The sequence below is a fragment of the Scatophagus argus genome, chromosome 10 (assembly GCF_020382885.2).
Source record: "Scatophagus argus isolate fScaArg1 chromosome 10, fScaArg1.pri, whole genome shotgun sequence".
Classification (NCBI taxonomy): Eukaryota; Metazoa; Chordata; class Actinopteri; family Scatophagidae; genus Scatophagus; species Scatophagus argus.
In genome coordinates this window covers 17,711,688-17,733,936 of record NC_058502.1, presented here as the reverse complement: position 1 = coordinate 17,733,936, position 22,249 = coordinate 17,711,688, and the positions used below count along the sequence as shown (strand labels likewise).

Below are 22,249 nucleotides of genomic sequence, written 5' to 3'. Positions count from 1 at the left end.
TCTCTAAGGAACCTTTTGTTTTTAGAAGAAGAGGAAGCCTGATCACATTAACAGTATTTGTAAAAACAATTTGTAAAAAAAAAAAAAAAAAAAAATATTATAACAAGATTGATTTAAATTTTACATATGCTCCGACACAACAAATGTCTTTTGACAGATTAGTAGCTGCTATACACTGATCGGCAGTTGAAGTGAATAACATTAATCATATGATTCCCTGACTGAGAATCACTGGGATAAGATGAATCCACCCTCCCACCTGGAGGCCCCACCCTCAACGCACAGGACCCAGAGGATCCAACATTCCTGTGCTGAGGTCCTGTGTTCCTCCCAGTAGGGTCAGAGCTATTTTGGCAGCACAAGGGGGTCTTGCAAAATGTCACATAGGTGGTTTTAATGTTGCGTGTGATCGGTGTATATCTTACTACTAACATATTCATGTATAGCAATGCCTCATGTTTTGTTTTGCCTCCCAGCATCTCTTCTTTGCCACAGTTGCCCTACACCTTTTGCAGTGCATGCCATCCAGAGGGAAAATGTCACAAACGCATCTGCAGAAGTGAAAGTCAAAATTAAACTATTATACAGAACTAATTGTTTTATTGTTTGGTGTAGTTTAATCAGTAGTAATGCATCACGCTTTCTACACATGAAGGTCATATTATCAATGTTTTGTTCTCTGTAATGAGGAGCAGACTGACGTTAAGAACAGGAATGTGTCCAAAATACATTCAACTAAACTCGGATGTTATGCTGCCTACCAGTGAATGCACCTCAAACAGCTGTTAACTGTGCAGCACACAACACTGTAGCTACAGTTTTTCGTCGGTAGATGGCGACATGCTTGTTGATGACGTCACGTTTATACAAGCTAAAAGGCCTATAAGCACAGATGACTCTCGCCGGGTGCGGTGGCGCGCGCCTGTAATCCAAGCTACCGGGAGGCTGAGGCTGGCGGACCGTTTGAGCTCAGGAGTTCTGGGCTGCAGCGGACTATGTCGATCGGGTGTCCGCACTAAGTTCGGTATCGATATGGTGCTCCTGAGGGAGCTCGGGACCACCAGGTCGTCTAAGGAGGGGTGCACCGGCCCAGGTCGGAAACGGAGCAGGTCAAAGCCCCCGTGCCGCTCAGTAGTGGGATCGCGCCTGTGAATAGACGCTGTAGTGCAGCCTGAGTAATACAGCGGGACCCAGTCTTTTTACACCCCTTCTGCTGCTCAGCAAAGAGCCGTGACAACACACACGGTCAACAACAACGTCTTTATACGTTACGACAGCTTTAGCACTGCTGCTTTATTTTCACGTTTCCATGAAAAAACCCTCACACATCGGTTCTGTTTGTTTGTCCAACACCGCCTCCACCTGGCGGACAGGAGCAATGACATCAATCCCACCACATGACTTTTAGACTTTTAGACTCCCGTTTCCTTGTAGTCTTTCTGCAACTTTCTCCTTGTTGCAATCTCTTGTATAAAATTTGCAGTGGTTTTTACGTTGCAATATAAACAGATGTTTTCTAATTCAGTGGTAGTGGTTTCAGGTGTACAGTAGTAGCCTATTATCTTCTCCAAACTAATTTATGAGGAGAAATTGTTATAGAAGCTGATGTTTTAAATTTTAATCGAATTATCAGAGCCAATTTGAATGTCAAGTACATGATTTTCACGGTAGACCATGCTTACCATGAGCTTCACCAGTGTTTACACTCTGTTCTTCCTGCCTCCTCGGCTCAGTTTCATTGGTCAGCGAAGACAATAGTCTGCTCTTATTGGTTCGACCACCTGTCACTCAGACGGCCGTCGGGTCGATTCAGTTTATCTGATAGCTGTGACAGGTCATTCTCGGTACATGAGAGCGTAACCAGAATGGCAGGACGTTTTCTTCTTCGAACTTTTACAACAACAACACTTAAGCTGAGGAACAATGTGCTGGCCACACCGTTGCTCCGTGCTATGGCCACAGGGAAAGGTAAGAAAGTTTACAACAACTACAACTAGATCCTAAGATAGGTCCGCAGACCACTGTAGAAGCGCAAGTGTCAAAGGCTTTAAAGGTAAGGGAGCTGGGTGTATTATAGCAATATTTTTGCTAGGGCAATGCGCACTTTAGTGGCTAAAATACTGTATCAGACACGACACATGTAATGTAACGTTAGCTTGCTACCAGTTCTGTTTTAGTATAAAGAGAGGATAAATAACATTGAATGTTCACACGTAATAATTTTCGCAGTAATTATTGTTTGTGGTCACTTTATGTTCTGTAACAACGACATGTTACTGTGTCCGAATAAAGGGTGACTGCAGCGCTTGAATCAAATAATGAAGGTCATTTGGCCTCTGATAGACCCACCTCCTGTGACAGGCGTGTGTCGCCTTGGTGCCAGTGTCCTGACAGGGGACAGCAGCAGGTTGGTGTGGGTGGCGTCCAGTGTGGACGTGCAGTCTTACTGGCATTCAAGTAGACTGACAGGGTGAATGAAGAGTGTGCACACAGCACAGCCTGGCCATTGGACTTTAAAAATGATGTATAATCTAAGATGAATCATTTGCATCTCTGATATTTAATTTTTCAGGAATACCAACGAATGAGGAACAGGCCACTGGACTGGAGCGACGCATCCTGCAGGGCCTGAAACAAGGAAAGGTAGTCTACTTACACACATTACTATACACTGCTTAAAAATTACATCCACAAATTTTCTTTAAATTCGCATTAAAGGATCCCTACAGTACGCTGAAGCCCAAGAGCTATGCTGGCACCAAGGAGGACCCTCACATCGTGCCATGTATTGGAACCAAGAGGCTGGTGGGCTGTATTTGTAAGTGACGTTTATTCAGAAGCAAAATCAAGTGGCCTGTTTTAATGTGTACGTTACAAACCACGTGAACCATGATGTAATTCTCTGCAGGTGAGGAAGACAACACTGCTATTGTATGGTTCTGGCTTCATGAGGGAGATGCCCAGCGCTGTCCTTCCTGTGGTTCCTACTATAAGCTGGAACACCATGAGCTCCCCCACTGAAACTAAATTTAACACAGGCATTGCTATTTGCTTCCTTAATGGCCATATACTCCAGGGTGTGCATATCATTTAAAATGTAGTTTATCATTAAAATGTAAACCTGATCTGAACTGGCTTGAGATCTGTTGTTACATTTTTAAATAGGGAAAACATCACCATCCATTATGCTGTAACAAAGGGGAAGTTAAATTATTTACGTTAAACCGGGCAACTTTCAGTGGCACCACTTTTATCAATGTCATACAAAGAATTTTGTGATGGTGTTTTCAATCCATAGTAGAGCTAAACTGATATCACTTGAGGAGTGCCACCTTGCTTAAAACTGCCTTAAGCAAGAGGACAGTATTTTATCCACAGAATAACTCACATTTATTTCAATGGCTGTAATTTGTTTTTATTTGTGATTGTTTAAGACCTACAGCCAAGAAAATCCACCAAGGATCTAAAGCAAATGTTTCACACTGCTCTCAATCAAATGTTACAACAGAACTTAGATCAAACGTAAAGAGAGTTAGTCATCCGAGTTCGAACATTTAATGCACAGGGTGTGGACACATCATCAGAAACCCCTGTAAAATACAGAACGATTCAGTGCAGTGGCCTTGCAGCAACTACTACCACAGTGGAGCTTAAAATGTCACTGAGACCCTGTCAGAGAGACGTTTATTTAAATGTGGTCACTTTGAGGCCAGTGTTTGGATCAAATTATGTTTTGAGGTGTTTCTGACAAAGTTTTTCACCAGTACAGACAAAAGAAACATCTCACTATTATACATTAAGCTTCAGAGAGGTAATGTTACTGCATTTCATTATATTTTACAGGTGTTCAAGTTGTGTGTATGCCTTGTAGATGTATACACCAGTAGTTTGCTTCCTCATACTTGTCATAACCAAACATGAATAAAAGCATATCTACAAGAGCAATATCAATTGTATATGGGCTTGTAATAGGGCATCAAATACTGTGATGGCATGGAAAAAGCTATAAAATCAAAATCAAGAGTAAAGCGAAATTACAGACATCCAATTCTTATTCATTTCTAGTGCCACAGCGCCTCCATAGAGTTCAATTCTTACAGCAGGATTCAAGTCTGCAAAACTAAACATCTGGGAATGTGGCTGTCACATGGAGCTTGAGGCATTTCTGTGTGTTTTCACGCAAGATTAAAGCCTTGATTGTGATCTATAGCCTGTAGAAGCTTCTCTCTGAGTGTTTCTCGACTTGTGTACTTGGGCAGGTCCAGCAGGTTGAAGCACGTGTGGGCAACAGGTAAGTAATGCTCCCCTCCACCGGTGGGCTGGATCACGAGCTTCAGGCTTTTCATGCCCAAGATTGGTATGCGGTCACTTCCTGTGAGAAACACTATAGAGACAAAAGTCATGACTTTTCCAGCTAAACACAAAACGTGATATTTCTTATGCATGCTGGGCAACACTTACACAGAAACTGTTTTTTCTTCTCTAAAGCAAGTTCATGGAACACCTCCCAGAAGAGCTTGATGGTGGGATGGTCTGTCCAGTACTCCCCCTTATATTCAGTACTCTGAAGAGTGGAGACAGAAATTGTGCAGTTCAGAAAGTGAATTTTTGTAAATTAGGTTTTTCTCTTCTGTTCTATGATGTTGGTATTGTACAAAACTCAGAAAAATGCCCTCTTTCTAAAGATTACGCGACAAAGCCCAAAATGAGTTGGTGAAATGACATATTTTGGACCTTTTGGAGCTCTGTCCAGTCGTAGTTGGTGTTTCCAATGACCATGGCTTGCAGTTCATTTGGCTGGAAGAGCTCAAGAACTTTTCCACCACACACTTTGTGGAAGCCTGCATAGAAGCACTCAAACAGTGGGGCCACTGATGTGTTGAAAACGTAGTCTACATATGCATTGACAAATTCCTGCCTAGAGGGAGAAAAAATGAATTAATATGAAAGTAAATTGATTTTAAATATAAAATACAGAGGGAAGACAACAATATGACCACCTTTCCAAACAATAAAGGAGCTTTTCAACATGAATTAAAAAGATTTAATGGCTAAAGATTAGGAACACGTAAAAACAGAATAGTTTTACATTCTGGCAAATATCCAGATTTCTGAAAAGTTTTTATACTTCTGTCTGTTCGGATTAAGCAAACAACATACAATGTTTTAACTGGTGAACTTTGGATGTGATAGGTGGATTCTGTTGCCTTTAGATGGAGCCAGGCTAGCTGTTTCCCTGCTTCCAGACTTCATGCTAAGCTAAGCCTGCTGACTCCAGCTAGGGACATTCGAGTGGTATTGATCTTCTTTTCTAATTCTTGGTGCAAAAGAAAATAAGCAAAATTTTACCTGTTTGATTTATTGACACTGATGTCTTCACCGTTAGGTACCAATTCCAAGACCTCTGTGGCACCATAGTTTTCCTCTGTGATCTGAACAAAATAGCATTTAGATTTTGCTAATATGACAGATATCACAAATATTTACCACAACACCACAGAGACTTGTCTGACAAACATCTTACCGTGAAGTTCAAGCAGAATGTTTCCTCAAGGTCATCCTCTGTGTAGTCCAGTAACATCTGGAGACTCCTGGTTTGCAAATAAACAGAAAAAAAACATTTATCAACATTATTAAAACAGACATTTGTGAACATTTACGACATCTTTCATCTAAAACTCTGGTCATTTTAAACTTCAATTAATTAACTTTAAAAGATTCAATTTTAAATACAATTAAGAAAATACCAAGGCAAACTGACATTCATAAACATGTTATATGGGAACCTCAGTTGACTGTTCCGTGATCTGACCTTCCCACATCTGGCATTAGCTCTTTCAGGTCATCTAGTGTTGGCTTCCTCTTCAGAAGCTTCTTGTAAAGGGCCACAGGGAAGTTGAGCTCCACTATAGTGAGATTGTAGATGGCCAGACCACAGATGACCCCAATGAGGTTGAACAAGTCAATGTCCTCAAAGGTCTGCAAGCGACAGTCAATGATCACCAAACAGAGTGTCTCATACTTTCATTTACCCACAAGCAAAACGGGTGCATTTAAAGAATGAAGCCCTCCAATTATGATCTCTTCATGTTTTTCATAGGGTGAATTTCAGATTCAGATCTTAACTGGTTTATTGTAAACAGGATATTGCATTAACGTGTGCCAATTCATAATACAACCACTTCAATGTCCTCATTAGTGAGAGTCTACTTAAATATAGCCGCTGAATATTTCAGAAGTGTGAGCAAACAAAGGTGAATTACACAGTAAGTACCTTGTTTGAAAACCAGATGAGCCTGGACTCCTCATAGTAACGAAACATCCCATATTTGGGATCCAGCAACTCTTTCATGATCAGGAGGAAGAACTCCTTTCTCACGCCTCCAGCATCAACTGCCTCCTCTCCCACGAAAATCACCTGAAATGAATGTCACACATGGTGTCAGACATTGACTTGATTCTTGGTCAGTTGAGTGCAGTGGAAACAAGCTGTTAACACAGATATCATTATCACCTCATAAGGGTGACATGGGAGACAATGATGACTCTCTTTTTAGCTCTGTTTAGATTTCCACAAGCTCCTGAGGGCTTTAGAAGACAAATGTTGTGCTATGTATGTTTAGAGCTTGTTTAAAGTTTGTTTACAGCTTTTGTGAGAAACTGAGAGACACTAAAACATTCTGCTTAGGGGAACTGAGGAGTCATTATTTAGTTATTTTATATGGGTTTGTCACTATAAGCAACACTTATCACGTATATGTGAAAAAATATCGATTACGGCAGCTTTTACCTTGAGCGGTTTCTTGTAATCAACATTCTTGGACTTCCTGAGGACTTCCATGGTGTCTCCAACAATATTTTCTCTCCGAACGATGAGGATGAGGCACGGGTTGACTGATTCCACTGCTGGCAAAAACATGGAGCTGAAGTTTTGCATCTGTGCTTGGTCCACTGCCATCTATCAATAAAACAAGGGAACGATGATCCTGTATCATTTGACAGCACTTTTCCACGAAGCCAAACGTAGTGGAGGAAAAAAGCAACAGATAAAGAAATAAACCTTCATTAGGTGATTTACTAGCTATTACCTGCATCTGTATGACAGCATCAGTCTGAAGTAGTGTGGTCTTCGCTTGGGCATCAAATACAAAGGGATACCTGCACAGAGTCACCACACCATTATGGCCCTGAGGATACAGAGAAACAAACAAATGGGTCACACCGATGTCAAAAGATAAATAAATGTCACAAAGTAAAACTGACACTGGCAACAGACTCACCGATGGGTACATCTGCCTCTGAATCCATGTGACATAGTCGTTTCTGATGTCTATCAGGTCATCCAACTCATGGATGTAGAATTTATCGTACTGAATGATGTGTCCTGCCCTCTCACTCACCTGATGCGACAAGAAAATGGATGCCATCAGCAATTCTTTAAGCCACTGAATGAATTTGTCAGCTGGTGAAATGCAAATCCATGGATTTTTTTTCATTTCTTACTGTGTGCAGGATCTCCAGCAGTCGGAAGGACGTGTCCAGGAAACACGTGAAAATTGCCTGCTCCACTGAAGGAATTCCCACCTTGTGCATCTGAAGCAGATATACCACCACCTCCTTGTACAACTCGACCAGCCGCTGGAAGGCTGTGGGCTCTAACGTAGACCACCAGTTTCCTGATAGAAATGCATGAAAAATGACAATTAAACATTGTTAGAGAAACTGTTGAATCATGTGTGACATAAAGCTTAAAAGAAACATTCTTCATCCTACCGAGCACCTTCAGTGGAGCCTCTTTCAAGCTGATGACTGACTTGGCAAATGGGATGGCAATGGTCACAAAATTATTTCTGTCACTGAAGAGGGGGCACTCTGGGAGAGTGAGGTAGAGTCTCAGGGCTTCGATGTCAGGAGGGGAGTTGCTTAGTCTGGGAAGTAGGTTCTTCTCCAAACTAGCAGCAATCTGAGAAAGACAGAATAAAGTATATAAAAAATATAAACATATATATAAAAATAAATATAAAAACCCCTTATAGATGAGTCTGCTGACATTGTGATTAGAAGATGATGGAGTGAAGTGCAACAATGACACATGGAAAAGGCTCAAAAAGTATGGAGGTTTATTAAGAGTGATTTTGAAAACTGACATTATTAGCATTAGAAGTAAATTACTAGAGTATTCTTGCCAGAATACTTTTAAATTACTAAACTTTATTATTTAAATTAGTTTTTCTTGTCTCCAAAACAATATTAGATCAAACATTTACGATGAAACAGCAGGGAGACAGACAAATGTAGCTGCTGAAACGTTTACATTTTATTGTGTTTGCAAACAAAAAATATTCAGCAGCAGCAGAAAATTTCACCATTTTTTCTTCATTAACATCACTGACTGTACTAAAAGCAGTCAATCAATTTGAAAACGATAACATATTCTAATCCTGTGTCTTAAGTTTTTATACTGGGACTATCCCATTGTGGCAACAAAACTTGAATGTTTCACGCAGATGTTTGTGCTGACAGTTATACACCATATTCAATTCTAAATTAAATCTGATGATTTTCAGGCACTAAATCAAAGTTGTGTGAGCATCTTATGCAGAATCTCAACTGTTTTTTTTTTTGTTTTTTTTTTTTTGCTTTACCTACATGAAACAATATTAATTCTACATAACTGTCACAATAAACTAGCGGAAAACATCAATATAATACATGGATATGGTGCATCAGAGACTTTGTGAACACTAACCTGCTGAGCGATCTCAGGGTGATCCTGTTGAACCACTCTGTGAAAGAGCAGGCGAGCCATGTTCATATCCACCCCTGAACATTTGCTGCTGGTACTGTAGTGATCTGGATGACTGTGTACAAAAGTCAAACCGCAAAGTCAATCAATCGATTTCAGAAATTCAATAAGTAGAATTCAAGCTGACTATAAGTCTGATATTTCTAGACTACTAACAAGTGCTAAGGTTTTCTCAGTTTTTATATATATCAGATGTGTAAATAAGAGCTATCATCCCAGTGAAGGAACTGCCTTTGATTTGATAATAATAAACTGAGCCTTTTGGACCAGACTGTAGATAAAAATGGTTTTCATCAAAAATGCTATTACCTCGTTGACAGAAATGATCCATTGAGGCAGCTTGCCGAGGAAAACAGGAGGTCAATCTCACTGAAGGAATAATAAAACGCAAGCAATAAGTGTGACTGCTTTACACAAGCACATCGCAGTGAAAAATAAAGAATCATGAAGAGAGGATACTACTTGGAGATATCTTGCGGAAGTCTTCCTGGTGAGTGATTCAGCCATTTTTGTATGATGTTCTCATTTAAGGTGCAAATCTTGCGGTGAGAATCTTGTATTCTCATGTCCTCTGTGTTCTGGAGCTTCCACAAGAACAAAAAATACAATTTAAAAAAGTATGAACTCAGTTAGACTAAACTTAAAGAGGGGTGCTACAGTTTTAAATGTGCAAAGTCTGAGTGGTATGCACTTCCGCCATGTGGCGTCTGAAGAAATTTCACATCATTACATGGTTGAAAACAAGACTGACAAATAGACATGGCTGTCGACCATGTAGAACTGGGCGAAGCATTCTTCCTTGTGTTTGGGGAATTATGTTCCTTCTCCTGTATGCCACATTTCGGCCGATCTGAAGAAACTTCAATAACAACTTACATTGGCAGTGAAATAGTGAGCAAAACTCTGGTCTCCTCCAGCATAAATCCTCTTGATACAACAATCCTGCTCCATGTCTGCAATGAAAAGTAATCAAACAAGAAATAAACACATGGATTAATGAAGGGGTTGGAATGGCATAAGACAACGTGTCAATTTAATGCGCCATCAAGTAATATCTGTGAAAGCGCTGCAAGTACTTTAAAGAACCAGTTCACCCAAAAATGAAATTGAATTGAATTTGAACTGAACTGAATTTTCCGTTTCTATCATCAGATGAAAAAAAAAAAAAAACTGCTCCAATGAGATACGCTTGATGTTATTACATCAGGCTTTTGCTGCCTTCTAGTCCCCACAAATACGTGAACCCAGCTTCATTTACTGTGTGCTACCTTTATCCACCGGAGAATTGGAGGTCATGAAGGTCTCTTTGATGGGGGCGGGACTTTTCCTGTTGCAAGTGGTGCGAGTACCAAGCTGGCCGTTACCACCGAGCCCAAATGAGTACATCTTTCCAGAGGAGGGCGTGAAAGCGAGTGTGTGCTGCCTTATAATTGAACAGTAAATTGAAAAATGATGAGTTTTATCACATTTTAATGAAAATTCATTCATACCCCTTTACCATTTACAGTGATTAGCCAATATCACATGACGTAAAGACATAGTATGTACTACATGTTTGAGATAAAATGTTTAAAAATACTCAGTAATTTTTACCTTCCACAGGAAATCTGTGTCACTACATTTCCCATGAGCTCAAACACTTTCCGAGGGTTGATTTCATGGTTTGTACAGTTATGCCCAAGTTGTCCGTATCCCCCAGCGCCAAATGTAAACACACCTCCTTCCTGTAAAAACAGCAACACCAGTTGTTCTGAAGTTCCCAAGGACACAAGAACTGCATGGCAAAGACACCACTTTAAACAGGGCAGGGACCAGGTGAGAAAGCTTACAGGATAGCATCCTGTTAGTGATTTCAGTGCAGTTATTTATTAATAGGAAACAGCCAGTCCTGTCAGAGGGCAAATGTTAACCTGCTTAAGGCGGGGATCTTCTTCTACAACTTTAGCACACAATTTAAACTTAACTGCGTTTTGGGCACCCAGACAGGAAATAAGCCTTTTCATCCACCAACCACGGAGATTTACAAATTAACTAAATATCTAGCTAGACAAAGAACACTGATTATATATTTTTTATACAATTTGGGTCTTACTTTGTAAAAATGATGTCCATCATTCATATTGACTATGACACTATTACTTACCAGCTTAATTGCTATGGGGCCATTTCTAAGAGAAGATTAAGCTGGATATTAAGGCAGCTACTTAAAACTGTCTATTAGATTCAACACAATTATGCCATACGGAGTTCAGCAATGCAACTGATGAGATTTTCATCTCGATTCATTTGTTCACCAAGAGAGTTGTTTACATATCTTAGTAAAACTGTAATGTTTAAAACCTGCCAGACTGACCAAACAGGCTGAGTTTTCAAAGCTTTGAGAGTCTGTTGTAAAGGGTCATCCACACCAAGAACAAAAATTAGAACAACAACTAGAAATATATTGTTTCAAAAATCTTTCTAATGCTCTAACAAAATGGATGGTGGAGTCCACAACACACCTGTGACGAAAATGACAGCATGGAACAATACCATCTGGATCACTTTCAGAGCAATTTGGCAAATACTGGAAACACTGACAGCCAATCGAAATCCATTTGTGTGGTGCTTACAATATTATTTTCTAACTGTAGCCGACCTGTTTTACGTAAACTCACTGATGACATCTAGGAAAAAGGCTATTGAGGCATACAACTTTTTAAAAACTTATAGTTGACATAATATTAGGGTGCAACTTAAACATTAAAAAAAACATCATTTTACCTGAGACATATCACAACACAGTGTTTGGTACTGATGGGGTCTCTGAAGTATGTTATGTCCTTAAGGATGTCCTCCTTCATGAATGCCAAGATAGATAGACAGATGCTGACTCATACAAGCAGTACACTATATCCAATTCTAAATTAAATCCAACTGTTTTCAATACAAATTAAATTTGGCTTCAAATTTTTGGATTTACTCTCATCTTCGAAGAATTTCAAAGTTTTCTTTTTGTTTCTCTGTCCAACATACAGCAGTAACAAGTCATAACTATTTAACTTCTGCTCAGCTGCTGGCACAGCTGGAGCACACAGCACGTGATTGGTGCTACCGTTTACAGAGCGTTATCATTCATCAGTGTGGATGCTCACATCGTTATTATTATAATTATTGCTCTTGGTGTGGACAGTCCTTAACGCTATGTTAAGTGAAGTCCTTTATGTTTAAGCGATCATTCTCACCAATGAAATAAAATCTGAAAATTAGATATGGTGGTCAAAATTATAAAAAGAACACCAAAGTTGTAAAAATTAATGCACCACAACTAAGCAAAATAAATCCATATCAAGGTCTTCCACACATAAGACTGTAGATTGATCAAATAGCCAAAAAGTATATAACTTAACTTGGTTAGCGCAGCAGTGTGATCTTCTCCACAGGAGATGTAAATCACTCTCTGTGACCTAAGGGACTTCAGGAGGGCTGGGAAAGACCGATCTGAAAAAGACCTTCTGCCGATTAGTCTGAGCTGAGGACTTTAATGCTCGCAAATACTTTAGGGTTTTGACCACCCACCATTGGTGTCATTAAGACCCAGCTGACCAAACTTGTTCCGTCCCCAACCAAACACTGCTCCAGAGAGAGTGAGGGCAAAGCTGTGAGCACCACCTGCTGAGATCTGGGTAAACGGAATGCCCTGCAGAGACTGAATGATTTGGGGTGTGGAAATGTTCTGTCCATTTATTCCAAGACCAAGTTGCCCATATTGATTCTGGCCCCAGGAAAAGATTTGGCCACCTATGAAAATAAATAGACATAACACACAATGTCTTAATAAGGGGAAAACATAATAACTGAATGAATAAATATGGCTTATGTGGGTACAAGACATTCTCACCTCTTGAAAGTGCATGGGAATGCCAATATCCACAGGCTACCTGAGCAATTTGTACATCTGACAAACTCTTGATGTTTCTGGCATTTGCACAGGGAGAAAGAAATTACATTTGTTTGTGTTATTATGAACAAATTAACACATTTAAATAAACTCTATCAAGGACACCATAATCTAATTAAGAAAGGTACTTTGATATATACAAAACAAACGTGCTGATAAATTTAGATGTTGTAATTATGTAGTATAGTGTATCGTGCAGAACAAATAAAAAAGGCTTCATGTAAATCAGGATCAAGATGCTGCTGAATTTACCTAGGCACACGAACACATTCGTCAAAGTTGTTTAGGCCCAACTGCCCGTCTGAGCCAAGACCCCATGAGAACACCTGCCCTTTGTCATTCAAGGCAAGTGTGTGGGAGTCTCCACATGACACTGCCACAATGATCTGTGCATCCAGAGCCACAACATGTTCTGATAAAAGACAATGGGAAATGTTAACGTGATTAATTATTTTATCAAGTGCAATAATTTAAAAAAAAAAAAAAGAGCCCTCACCAACCTGGTTTCTTTCTGGACTTCTCATGGCCCAGCTGCCCTAGGTCATTGCAGCCACAGGTATACACTGTCCCATCCTCCAGCAAGAAGGCTGTGTGTCTGTGTCCACACCCCACATCACACACTTTCTTCCCATGAAAGAATTCACATTTTCGTGGCTCTACCACAATCTCTTCATCAATTCCACCCAAACCTAACTGTCCGTAGGAAGCATTTCCCCAGCACAGCATTGTAGCTCGTCCCTTGGTGGCTATACACCCCAGCAGGATCCCCGTCTCTGGGAAAATGAGAGAGAAACCTTGGCTGATATAATATTACAGAGCACATTCAGAGATCCTTAGTTTTGGTTTCAAGATACACTTCAGCCGGTATCACCTCGCAAGGTAGCCAAACAACGTCATGGCCAAATAATATTACTGACGTTAAATAAAACACGTACGTCTGGTTAGCTTACTTACTATAGGATTTAATGATCTATCTATATATATCATATATAACCTAATACAAATACAACGAACCCGTGGCTGACAAGGTAACGTAAACTAGGCCACAGTTAAAATGAACGGTATTAGATTAGACGTTAGCTAAAATCTTTGTTACAAGACTTCCGTTTGGGACGTCTGGAGTTCCACATTAAAGCACACGTCTAAACACGTTTACATGAGTGTATTCTAATATTTCTATTTAACCATATTTGACTCACAACCAGGAGCTCAAAGTAACCACTGCTATCGTGAGAACAGTAACTCATATGTTTCTTTAGAAAGTTAAATGTATAGTTCAAAACGGAAGTATTATTCTTGTTCCGAATGGAGGAACGCGAATACAAACAGCTTGCATGCCTCTTGACGTTACTCTACCATGATGAATACAAGCGAGTCGGATCAGGATGCAAATTGACCAAGTTAATTTGACATTACTTAACGTCACGTTAATGGTATAAGTTACTGTTAGCGATGACGGTTAACGATTTAAGTAAACATTTTTTTAGAAAAGCCCTTTACACGTGGGGACACTAATATGCCTTAGCTTTTCTCAAAGAGTGCTGTAATATTAGCAAGCTAACATTAGAACACAATGTAGTTCGTTAAGAGTTCATTTAGTAAGGTGACCACATAGCTAAGTATAGGAACTGAAAGAGCAGGTAGCAAGTTAATGCACAACAGTGTCTAATTATTTAAGGCCAAATAGCAATTCTTACCAAACCCGCCAGATCTGACAGTGTCACTGTCTTCCAGTGTTTTGCTCACTAGCTGGTCCGACTGTTAAAGACGCACAAACCAGCACATTTTCAGTATTTAATATCAAAAGCCGACCACAAGCTAGCTGTGAAAATTCCTACCCAAGCTTCCTCTCCACAGTAGTCCGTCAACAACTGCTGCTTGGTGATATTGAAGAACGCCTTAGCGTTAACGGTTCACTCGGGATACCAGGTTCCTCTTTCAAAAATAAAACTCCTCTTGTAACGGTATCACGGCAAGGCATACAAGACAGTTCACCTATGCATTCTAGTTTCAGTAGATACTGAAATTATTGTCAGACTAGTTTGAAGACCTTATTTATAATGTGTAGATACATTGTAAATATACTGCAAAGTGTGAGTGTAGAGTGTAAAAACAAATGATGTCCATTAATTTGACGGGATACTGATTTAACCGGAAATGTCACTATTTTAAACTTTACTTCACGGAGGTGAAGAAATGTCGTGAAGCATCCACAATGTTCTAGATGGGGCGCACATGCGCATGCGTATGACTGTAGTTCTGTGTGTACTGTGCAAAAGCACCCCAGAACCGCGCACAAAGATTAAAGGTTGATATATAGAGTCTGCAAATCATAATGTGTAAACTGTGTACACCTAAAAGGAGTATGGTATAATTATAGGTGTATGTAGATTACGTAAACTTGGCATTCTCGGTGTGCAAATAATTACCAACCATCTCTAACTATTAAATAAAACACAATGTGGAAAATTAGCCTGCATGTGTATATATCCAATTATATAGGCTATATTTACAGACAGAGTATCCCAGCAAAGTTTAACCATATACTATATAAACAACAAATGTACAAGGTGAGGTACTACAAAAATAGTATGTATATTGTGATATTAATATTACATAAAATATAATAATTGTTTCTATTCTTCGTATTTTAAAATTTGTTCACTTTATGAAATTATGAATCTATATCTATACTTCATTTGCCTGTTACAAACTGAATTAGTGAAGCTAATTATAATATTTGATATGTTTTTCCTGGGATGGCGAAGGCATGACCCGCCCAGCTCTATCTTTGATTGGTTCACACTGATATATTTACCTAACTCTAACCAATCTCACTGCTGTTAGCTAAATCCAATCAACAGTTGCAACGAAGATTAGCCAATCAGAGGACAGATTAGGGCGGGTCATGACTCCCCCAGCCTGAGGAAAAAAAGGCATATGTCGTGCCGAATAAGGTAATTGGCGCAATTGGCTCCCTCTGGTGGAACTTGTGCATAAATAAACTCGGTCATCAATGCACTTAGAAAATCATTCAGTAGTGATTACTCACATTTCAGACTAGCTTTCATATTAAGGCATTTCTCTTGCCTGGGAGTTGCCTGTTATAACTCAGTACAATGACAAAAGACACAATATACACAATATACACAATATACAAGATACATACATAAAAGTTTGTGACCTCTTTAGAATTTTCTATATTTCCACATGTAAATGACTCAAAACATCAGCAGATGTCCTGAAAGTAGACAAAGAGAACCCAATTGAACAAATGACACAGAAATATCATACTTGTGCATTTATTTATTCAGGAAAATTAATAGAAAAATGACAGCAACTAAATGCATTTGGTCATTGCTGATCAGTCACAGCTTGGAGGAATTTTAGTTCATTCCTTGGTACAGAACCACTTCAGATAGTTTTGCAACTTTTTCCAGCTTGACGAGCAACAATAACTCTTTTTCTGAGCTCCTCCGAGAGCTCCTTTGTCCTTGCCATCATACAGTTCCACAAACATGTTGTGAAGATCAGACTTTTACTTTGACTTTTTACTGTTCTGTTTTTTGTTTGTTTTGTTTTTTCAATAAAACATGGCACTGAATGACACCTGAGTCATCACACTGATCTGACACACCTTCGAACAGATGGACTCAAATTTGGTCTTCAAATTTACTGCTAATCCTAGAAGGTCACACACTTTTGCAACTCACAGATATGTAATGTTGGATCATTTTCCTGAATAAATAAATGTACAAGCATAATATTTCTGTATCATTTGTCTGATTGGGATCTCTTTGCCTATTATCGGGATTCGGTGTGAAAATCGACTGATGTTTTGGGTCATTTTTAAGCAGAAATATAGAAAATTCTAAAGCGGTCACATACATTTAAGTGGCACTGTAGGTGCTTAACAGTGGTGTTAAAAGGTCTTGATGACTTGATTACAAGTAAAAGTAAAAAGTAAATGCAAATGGCCAGAAGTATTACTGAAAGTGTTACCATAGGCTGCTTAATGTATTAAAAGTAAAAGTATTTGTTCTGGTGAAATATGGTGAGAAAGTGTAGAAAGTTACAGTATCAATAAATATGTAATTGGATCATTATATTAGTATATGCATTTTAAAGTTCTAACAGATCAAAGTGGAGCTAAATTAACTGGAGCACATACCTTAAAACTGTACTGTATATGAGTAATTATACTTAGTTGCATTTAACCCCCTGAGCTTCATATACTGTCATTAAAATCTGAGCAGCCGCCACAGAAACAGCTTTAGTGATGATAAAAGTAAATTAGTGAAAAAAAAATCTATCACAATTTGGTTAGAAGACAATTGAACACAACTACTGCTTTAAAATATATATAAAAAAGGTATTGTTGACTTATTGTACATTGTCTGCAAGGCAGAACCTGATTTCTGCAAACTACGTCAGTGCATACTAGGTGTGAATGGAAGAAGACACATGGTGAAACTTCTCAAAGTGTTTTTCAGTGCTTCATTACAAAGTCAAATTACAGATCACACATTTGCAGGTGACAGACAGATACATTCTAAACTGTAACACTGATGGGCAACAATAGTCCTCTTTCCATAACAAGAGTTTACTTTACGCAGGCATTTGCGTAATGCATGAGGTGAAGACCTTCTTGAAATGCAGTATGTCCTGTACGACTGGTTCTTCAAGGTTGTTTATTTCCTTGTGACTTGGCCTCAGGACAGGAGGAACTAACTTTTCTCACAGTAAGTTACAAATCACGGTACGTGCAGGACAGAAGCAAGAGAAACACACATGTTGCACTTGCTGGGAGTAAGTAAAAACCTTTTAATATATAATTTAATTCAGCTTTTCAAAGTTTTTGCCTAATGATAACTCAGATCTATGTAATATTGACTGACGTTTTATATTAACAGACTGTTGTTGGCCTTCTCTTCATCATAATGTGTTTTTCAAAAGGACTCAAAGAGGTGAGTAAACTTCTACAGTATTTCTCCTGCACTTGTCATGGAAAGTTTTTGTTTTAAAATGTTATTTGGAAAAGGATATGACATAAATGAATCATTGAAGGTCAGATACAAAGAAAAGCTGCACTGCAGCTGCCAGAGGACATTATTTGTGTAAGGAAGTGGGAAATTAAGCATGATTTGCTGTAAAGATTGTTATCTTTGACAGGGATATAAACCAAAAAAAACACAACCACCTGAATCATCGACCAACAACAAGATGGTGAGTAATTATCCAAATTTAAGTGCTGTAATTATTTAGAATAATTACAGATTAAATATTTCCACATTCATATCTTCAACAGAAGGACCTGAGCGAAGAAGATGTGCATTTATTGGCCAGGATCCTGTCAGTTGGGTTGGTGGATGCAGATCCAAACTATCTCCACCATCTTAAAGGCTACAGAGACTTGCATGCTAGATGAAATCAACAGACAAAACAAAGCAGGTCCGGCATGTATGGATGGATCTGTGGTGACATCAAATCAAGGCTATCCACTATTGTGTTTTGGATTACCACTAGTCAAGTTATTCTTCCAAGCGTTTCCACGAGTAATGGAAAAATGTGCACTTTATTCAGGTCAAAGATGATATTGGCAGTTGAGCACTGTGGTGCTTGATATGGATGTGAACATTTTGATTTTGGATTCTGACTGCTATATTTATTGCCCCACTGTATATATATTTTAAATCTCTGAAAATGTGAAAAAAGCAACCTCTGATATATTACATTTAACATCCTTATCTTTTTAAGTTTGGAAATGCATAAAATGAAAATATAGAAAGAGGAAAATATCAGAGGTATTTGCATTATTAGACTTGCTTTGATGTAGAAACTGTGTTATTCAAATGTTGTGCAATGTTAAATACCCCTTGTTGAGCTGTAAAACTAAACTTTAACATTTACATCAGAGGTATACTTGTTGCTCAATTAAGCTGTAATGCGCATTTTCAGTAGGTTGCAGAAAGCAATTAAACCTTTAAAGTGAGATTTACTTTAAATGCTGAGCTAAAGTAGCATGTGGACTGAGTCATATGGTCAGTGAAGAAAGAAAATCAGTAATGTGCATGAAACAACAATGTATACCTCAGATTGGCTAACTTCAGCTAACATTAATCACCATAAGCCATAGCAAAACAACAAAGGCTGTAGCACCAAAACCTCCGTATGCATTTGCTTGAGGGATGCTGCATTTTACTTCCTTTCCCTACTTCCTTTTAAGAGGAAGAATGTGTTTGCTCTTTTGCAAAAGTCTTGCCTTAAGGGGCAGAGAGGGTCACTAGGCTTTGTTCGTCTTTCTGTTCGTGCCTAAAGGAGACAAAAAGGTAGAGAGAAGAAGACAGAAAGAGAGTGAACATGTGATCTTTTGTTTGTCTCCAGCTGTAAACTCACTAAATGTCTCTTACTCCAGACATGGCTGTTGAGCTTGTCCCCTAGCACATAGAGCAAGGTCACCACTGACATGTTGAAAAAGAAGAAGCCCATCAGACCAGCAGTGCTGAAATGTCCAAGAAGGGGATACACCCAAATCCCAACTGACAAGTACACCCATATAATCCTGCAGGACATGTTTAGAGAGAAAGAAGAAAAAAGAAACTCTCATTGTCATTGTCAGATCATCTCATATTGTCATGTTCTAGAGAACTAGTATGGCTTGTGCAAATATTTACTGGTTTCCATCCACTGACACCAAGGACACTAACTGTATGACTGTAACAACAAAACGCTAGGCAGTAAAAAATCTTACAGTATAACACATACAGTATATTTATACTGTGTACCATCAGACACATGAGGATCTGTAGGCAGCATTATGTGAACCAGAACTACTGAAGTTTCAGAGGAAGCTTTTGCCCCTCAAGCTGTTTGCATTGTGAACTGATAAACCCTGCTGCACTGGACTTGTCTAGACTAGTTACAGCAGAAAAATAGACACATTTAGACACTGGTGTGCTTTTAGCTATATGTGAAAGATTTAGCCAGCTCCAAATGAGGGATACCAAAAAGCTTTAACTGTTTTAAAAAGTTGTACTATTTGTGTCTTAATGTGCCTAATAACGCTTGTAAATGTTTTAGCATGATTCTATTGTATATGCTTACTCAGCACTTACCAGAATAAATAAGAGAAGCCTACAACCCCTAATGCTGCCAGTGCGTGTTTGGTCTGTGGGTAGATGTGAGGCTGCACCAGCACTTCCCCAAGTAAAACAGGAAGGACAAACGTATGCTGAGAAAACAGTGTAGGAAAAAGTCACTATGTGTGATGGTTTATGACAGGAGAATCAGGATTATTTTCATTTTGACATAAATAGATTTACAGACCATAGCATGGTTTATCCAGGGTGGGAAAAAGGTGTCAATGGTTGCTGGGTAGACTAATTCTCTGTCATAGGCAAAGATAATCCAGAAAAGCAGAACAACAAACTAACAAACAAAATGCATAGAACACAGAGTTAATGTGCCGCTCATTTCTTATTTTATGACTAGAACAATGTAGGATTGCCAAACATGTGCTTCTCACCATGCCCACAGGGAAGGCAAAGACAGAGAAGAGAAGGTCTTTACATCTGTTCAGGGTACTCCCGGACTTTTCCTTGGGCTGCAGATCACTCACTGTAGCCAGGCCAAAGAATGACATTTGTAATACCTGAAATATTAAAAGCAACATCATTGTTTTCCAATATCCATTTTCATACCTGTAATACATACGACTGCGCACTGATGCACTTCTTCTATTATAATATGGATAAAGTACTCACCAAATTCAAAAAAGTCAGGTACTTCCAAGGTCCTCCATAAACAAAGATTCCCGGTGGTAACTCCTCTCCATCCTTATCCGCGAGACTCTTAACAATGAAAGCATACCAGCTGAATGCGGTGATATGGTACGCTCTACTCAGGGTTGAAGTCATTTTAGTGTAAACTTAAGCAGACTCCTAACAAACAACAAAAATAAATCAAACACTAGAAGAAACTACTCTTCAAAGCATGAGTTCTCCCTTCACACTTGAGGTACTTCGGTCAGTGAAGGTTTTTTAAGGATTAGTGCAATTCAGCAGCAGCTTATCAAATGAACAGTGGAGGTAAAGCAACACTTGCACACAAGAGGCCCACTGTTGCCCCCTTACGAAGCATAGCAGTCTTTCTTTCATAACTGACACACTGTGGCATGTGACTGCTAATTTCATTCAATGTGAGAGCTTTCATAGTGTTTTGCAAGAGAAGTTCCACCATGTAAATCAGCTTGGGAGATGGGTGTTACTGCAAAGACGCTACAAATTCTAAAATGTGGAGGCTTCATGCACACGTTCAGCCTGACAAGCAACAGAGGACTGATACAATCAGCACGGTGAACACCGAAGATTAGATTCAGTATCTGACCAAACGTGAAATATGGTCACAATCTTCCCTTGTATTTCCGAGTTATACTGTTGAATAATGTCATCACTTCAACATCTTATCTTATTAGACATTTGTGTAACATTTTGTTATAATTTGTGTATGAATTAATTATTGAGTTATGGCTTAAAACATGTAAGTGTAAGTTCACAGTGACCTTTGACCATGAAAATCTAGTCAGTTCATCTTTGAGTCCAAGTGGACTTTTGTGCCAAGTTTGAAGAAGTTCTCTCAAGGGGTCCTTGAGATATTATGTTCATGAGAATGGGATGGATTGACAATCCCATGGCCACGGCTGTCACTGGTTTGAAGGTATAAAATTCTACAATTTTGCTTAAGTTCTTACTGGCAGCAAGCCAAAAGTTTGTTTTTTCATTTTATAATGCAGTGAGCCTGATTTTTTTTCTGGGATTTGCATGGTGGTAATAATGGCTACTTATGGCCTGAGGGTGATGCTAGAGGAAACGTCACCATTGGTGGGACAGCCATGTGATTTTGGGTTGTCATGTGGAGGTTTTGGGAAACACAGGAAAAGTAAGTCATGCTGTTATTAATACACAGATGATTTTACAAAATGCAATTCTTGCAATCAACTTTAACAAATCACAGAATCTGGCGACAACTGTAAAATGGAACAATATTTTAGAATTATATAAAGTTGGCCATGTGTTGTTCTATAGATGAAAGAGATGTTCATTAATTCATAATGGGAAACTGAGTTGAAATCATGTCATAAATCTGATAAGATTTCCGCAGGTACTTAAGACTCATGTCATGACCCTGATGACTCATGAAACTGATGTTTCTAGAAAGTGCGGTCTTTTGCAGAACATAATATAGTTTTAGGGATTTAAAAAAGAATAAGGCTTTTTCTTTTTAGAAAAGACATTTTGAAATGTCACAATAAAGAAAGCACAGTTTCAAGTAATAAATTAAACGATCCATTTAGATGCCTCAGTTTCAGGTTCCCTGTGTTGGCTCACCTTCACCCTGTCAGGGTTCGATGATTGAACGAACTGGATAAATCTTTGTCTTTGTCTCTACTCTACTTTGTCTCTGCAAACTACATATACTACATTCTGCTTAATATAACTCAATCA

General features: G+C 38.9%; 3 protein-coding genes and 1 long non-coding RNA gene across 11 annotated transcripts; 2 read left to right on the top strand and 2 right to left on the bottom strand.

Moving 5' to 3' along the window:
- Positions 1–1,789: 1,789 nt before the first annotated feature.
- LOC124065956 (cytochrome c oxidase subunit 5B, mitochondrial) lies at positions 1,790–3,300 on the top strand. Of its 2 annotated transcripts, XR_006844523.1 has the most exons (5): positions 1,790–1,968; positions 2,573–2,643; positions 2,719–2,818; positions 2,909–3,083; positions 3,154–3,300. XR_006844523.1 is itself a non-coding variant. In XM_046401939.1 (4 exons), exons 1-4 carry the CDS (start codon positions 1,866–1,868, stop codon positions 3,019–3,021), a joined length of 387 nt encoding a protein of 128 aa, XP_046257895.1. In that variant the 5' UTR covers positions 1,790–1,865; the 3' UTR covers positions 3,022–3,131. The 2 variants fall into 2 exon arrangements, 1 of the variants encoding a protein (XP_046257895.1); XM_046401939.1 differs by lacking the exon at positions 3,154–3,300 and having other exon boundaries at positions 2,909–3,131.
- A 93-nt stretch (positions 3,301–3,393) lies between these two features.
- herc4 (HECT and RLD domain containing E3 ubiquitin protein ligase 4) lies at positions 3,394–14,705 on the bottom strand. Of its 6 annotated transcripts, none has more exons than XM_046401934.1 (24): positions 14,585–14,679; positions 14,444–14,504; positions 13,247–13,519; positions 12,999–13,158; positions 12,687–12,763; positions 12,365–12,586; positions 12,195–12,286; positions 10,400–10,530; positions 10,075–10,229; positions 9,683–9,759; positions 9,269–9,390; positions 9,116–9,175; positions 8,750–8,861; positions 7,774–7,963; positions 7,504–7,676; positions 7,089–7,400; positions 6,791–6,958; positions 6,275–6,418; positions 5,813–5,979; positions 5,525–5,591; positions 5,350–5,432; positions 4,735–4,918; positions 4,462–4,564; positions 3,394–4,384 (listed from the first exon to the last, which is right to left on the bottom strand). In XM_046401934.1, the coding sequence occupies exons 3-24, from the start codon at positions 13,470–13,472 to the stop codon at positions 4,176–4,178; spliced, it is 3,234 nt and encodes a 1,077-aa protein (XP_046257890.1). In that variant the 5' UTR covers positions 13,473–13,519; positions 14,444–14,504; positions 14,585–14,679; the 3' UTR covers positions 3,394–4,175. The 6 variants fall into 6 exon arrangements, 5 of the variants coding, with proteins under 5 accessions (XP_046257890.1, XP_046257893.1, XP_046257891.1 ...); XM_046401937.1 differs by having other exon boundaries at positions 7,089–7,187; positions 7,281–7,400; positions 14,444–14,634; XM_046401935.1 differs by lacking the exon at positions 14,444–14,504 and having other exon boundaries at positions 14,585–14,705.
- Positions 14,706–17,235: 2,530 nt separating this feature from the next.
- On the top strand, positions 17,236–19,893 carry LOC124066410. Its single transcript, XR_006844603.1, has 4 exons — positions 17,236–17,555; positions 17,660–17,713; positions 17,919–17,972; positions 18,055–19,893. It is a non-coding gene; the product is annotated as an uncharacterized LOC124066410 (long non-coding RNA).
- On the bottom strand, positions 18,305–20,938 carry LOC124066409 (androgen-dependent TFPI-regulating protein). Of its 2 annotated transcripts, XM_046402755.1 has the most exons (6): positions 20,510–20,938; positions 20,272–20,397; positions 20,073–20,174; positions 19,862–19,977; positions 19,157–19,308; positions 18,305–19,058 (listed from the first exon to the last, which is right to left on the bottom strand). In XM_046402755.1, exons 1-6 carry the CDS (start codon positions 20,660–20,662, stop codon positions 19,030–19,032), a joined length of 678 nt encoding a protein of 225 aa, XP_046258711.1. In that variant the 5' UTR covers positions 20,663–20,938; the 3' UTR covers positions 18,305–19,029. The 2 variants fall into 2 exon arrangements, with proteins under 2 accessions (XP_046258711.1, XP_046258710.1); XM_046402754.1 differs by having other exon boundaries at positions 18,305–19,308; positions 20,510–20,914.
- Positions 20,939–22,249: the final 1,311 nt, after the last annotated feature.

Bases quoted from the DNA above. Each gene is read 5' to 3' on its own strand.
- herc4 (XM_046401935.1), bottom strand. From the start codon at position 13,472: ATGCTGTGCTGGGGAAATGCTTCCTACGGACAGTTAGGTTTGGGTGGA. The intron at 9,391-9,682 runs GTAAGTTGTTAT...TTCTTGTGGAAG, and splicing joins CTCACTATTTCACTGCCAAT to CTCCAGAACACAGAGGACAT. The intron at 6,419-6,790 runs GTAAAAGCTGCC...CATTCATTTCAG, and splicing joins ATTACAAGAAACCGCTCAAG to GTGATTTTCGTGGGAGAGGA.
- LOC124066409 (XM_046402754.1), bottom strand. From the start codon at position 20,662: ATGACTTCAACCCTGAGTAGAGCGTACCATATCACCGCATTCAGCTGG. The intron at 20,398-20,509 runs GTGAGTACTTTA...TTAATATTTCAG, and splicing joins ACCTGACTTTTTTGAATTTG to GTATTACAAATGTCATTCTT. The intron at 20,175-20,271 runs GTGAGAAGCACA...TTTGTTTGTTAG, and splicing joins TTGCCTTCCCTGTGGGCATG to TTTGTTGTTCTGCTTTTCTG.
- LOC124065956 (XM_046401939.1), top strand. From the start codon at position 1,866: ATGGCAGGACGTTTTCTTCTTCGAACTTTTACAACAACAACACTTAAG. The intron at 1,969-2,572 runs GTAAGAAAGTTT...TTAATTTTTCAG, and splicing joins TGCTATGGCCACAGGGAAAG to GAATACCAACGAATGAGGAA. The intron at 2,819-2,908 runs GTAAGTGACGTT...AATTCTCTGCAG, and splicing joins GAGGCTGGTGGGCTGTATTT to GTGAGGAAGACAACACTGCT.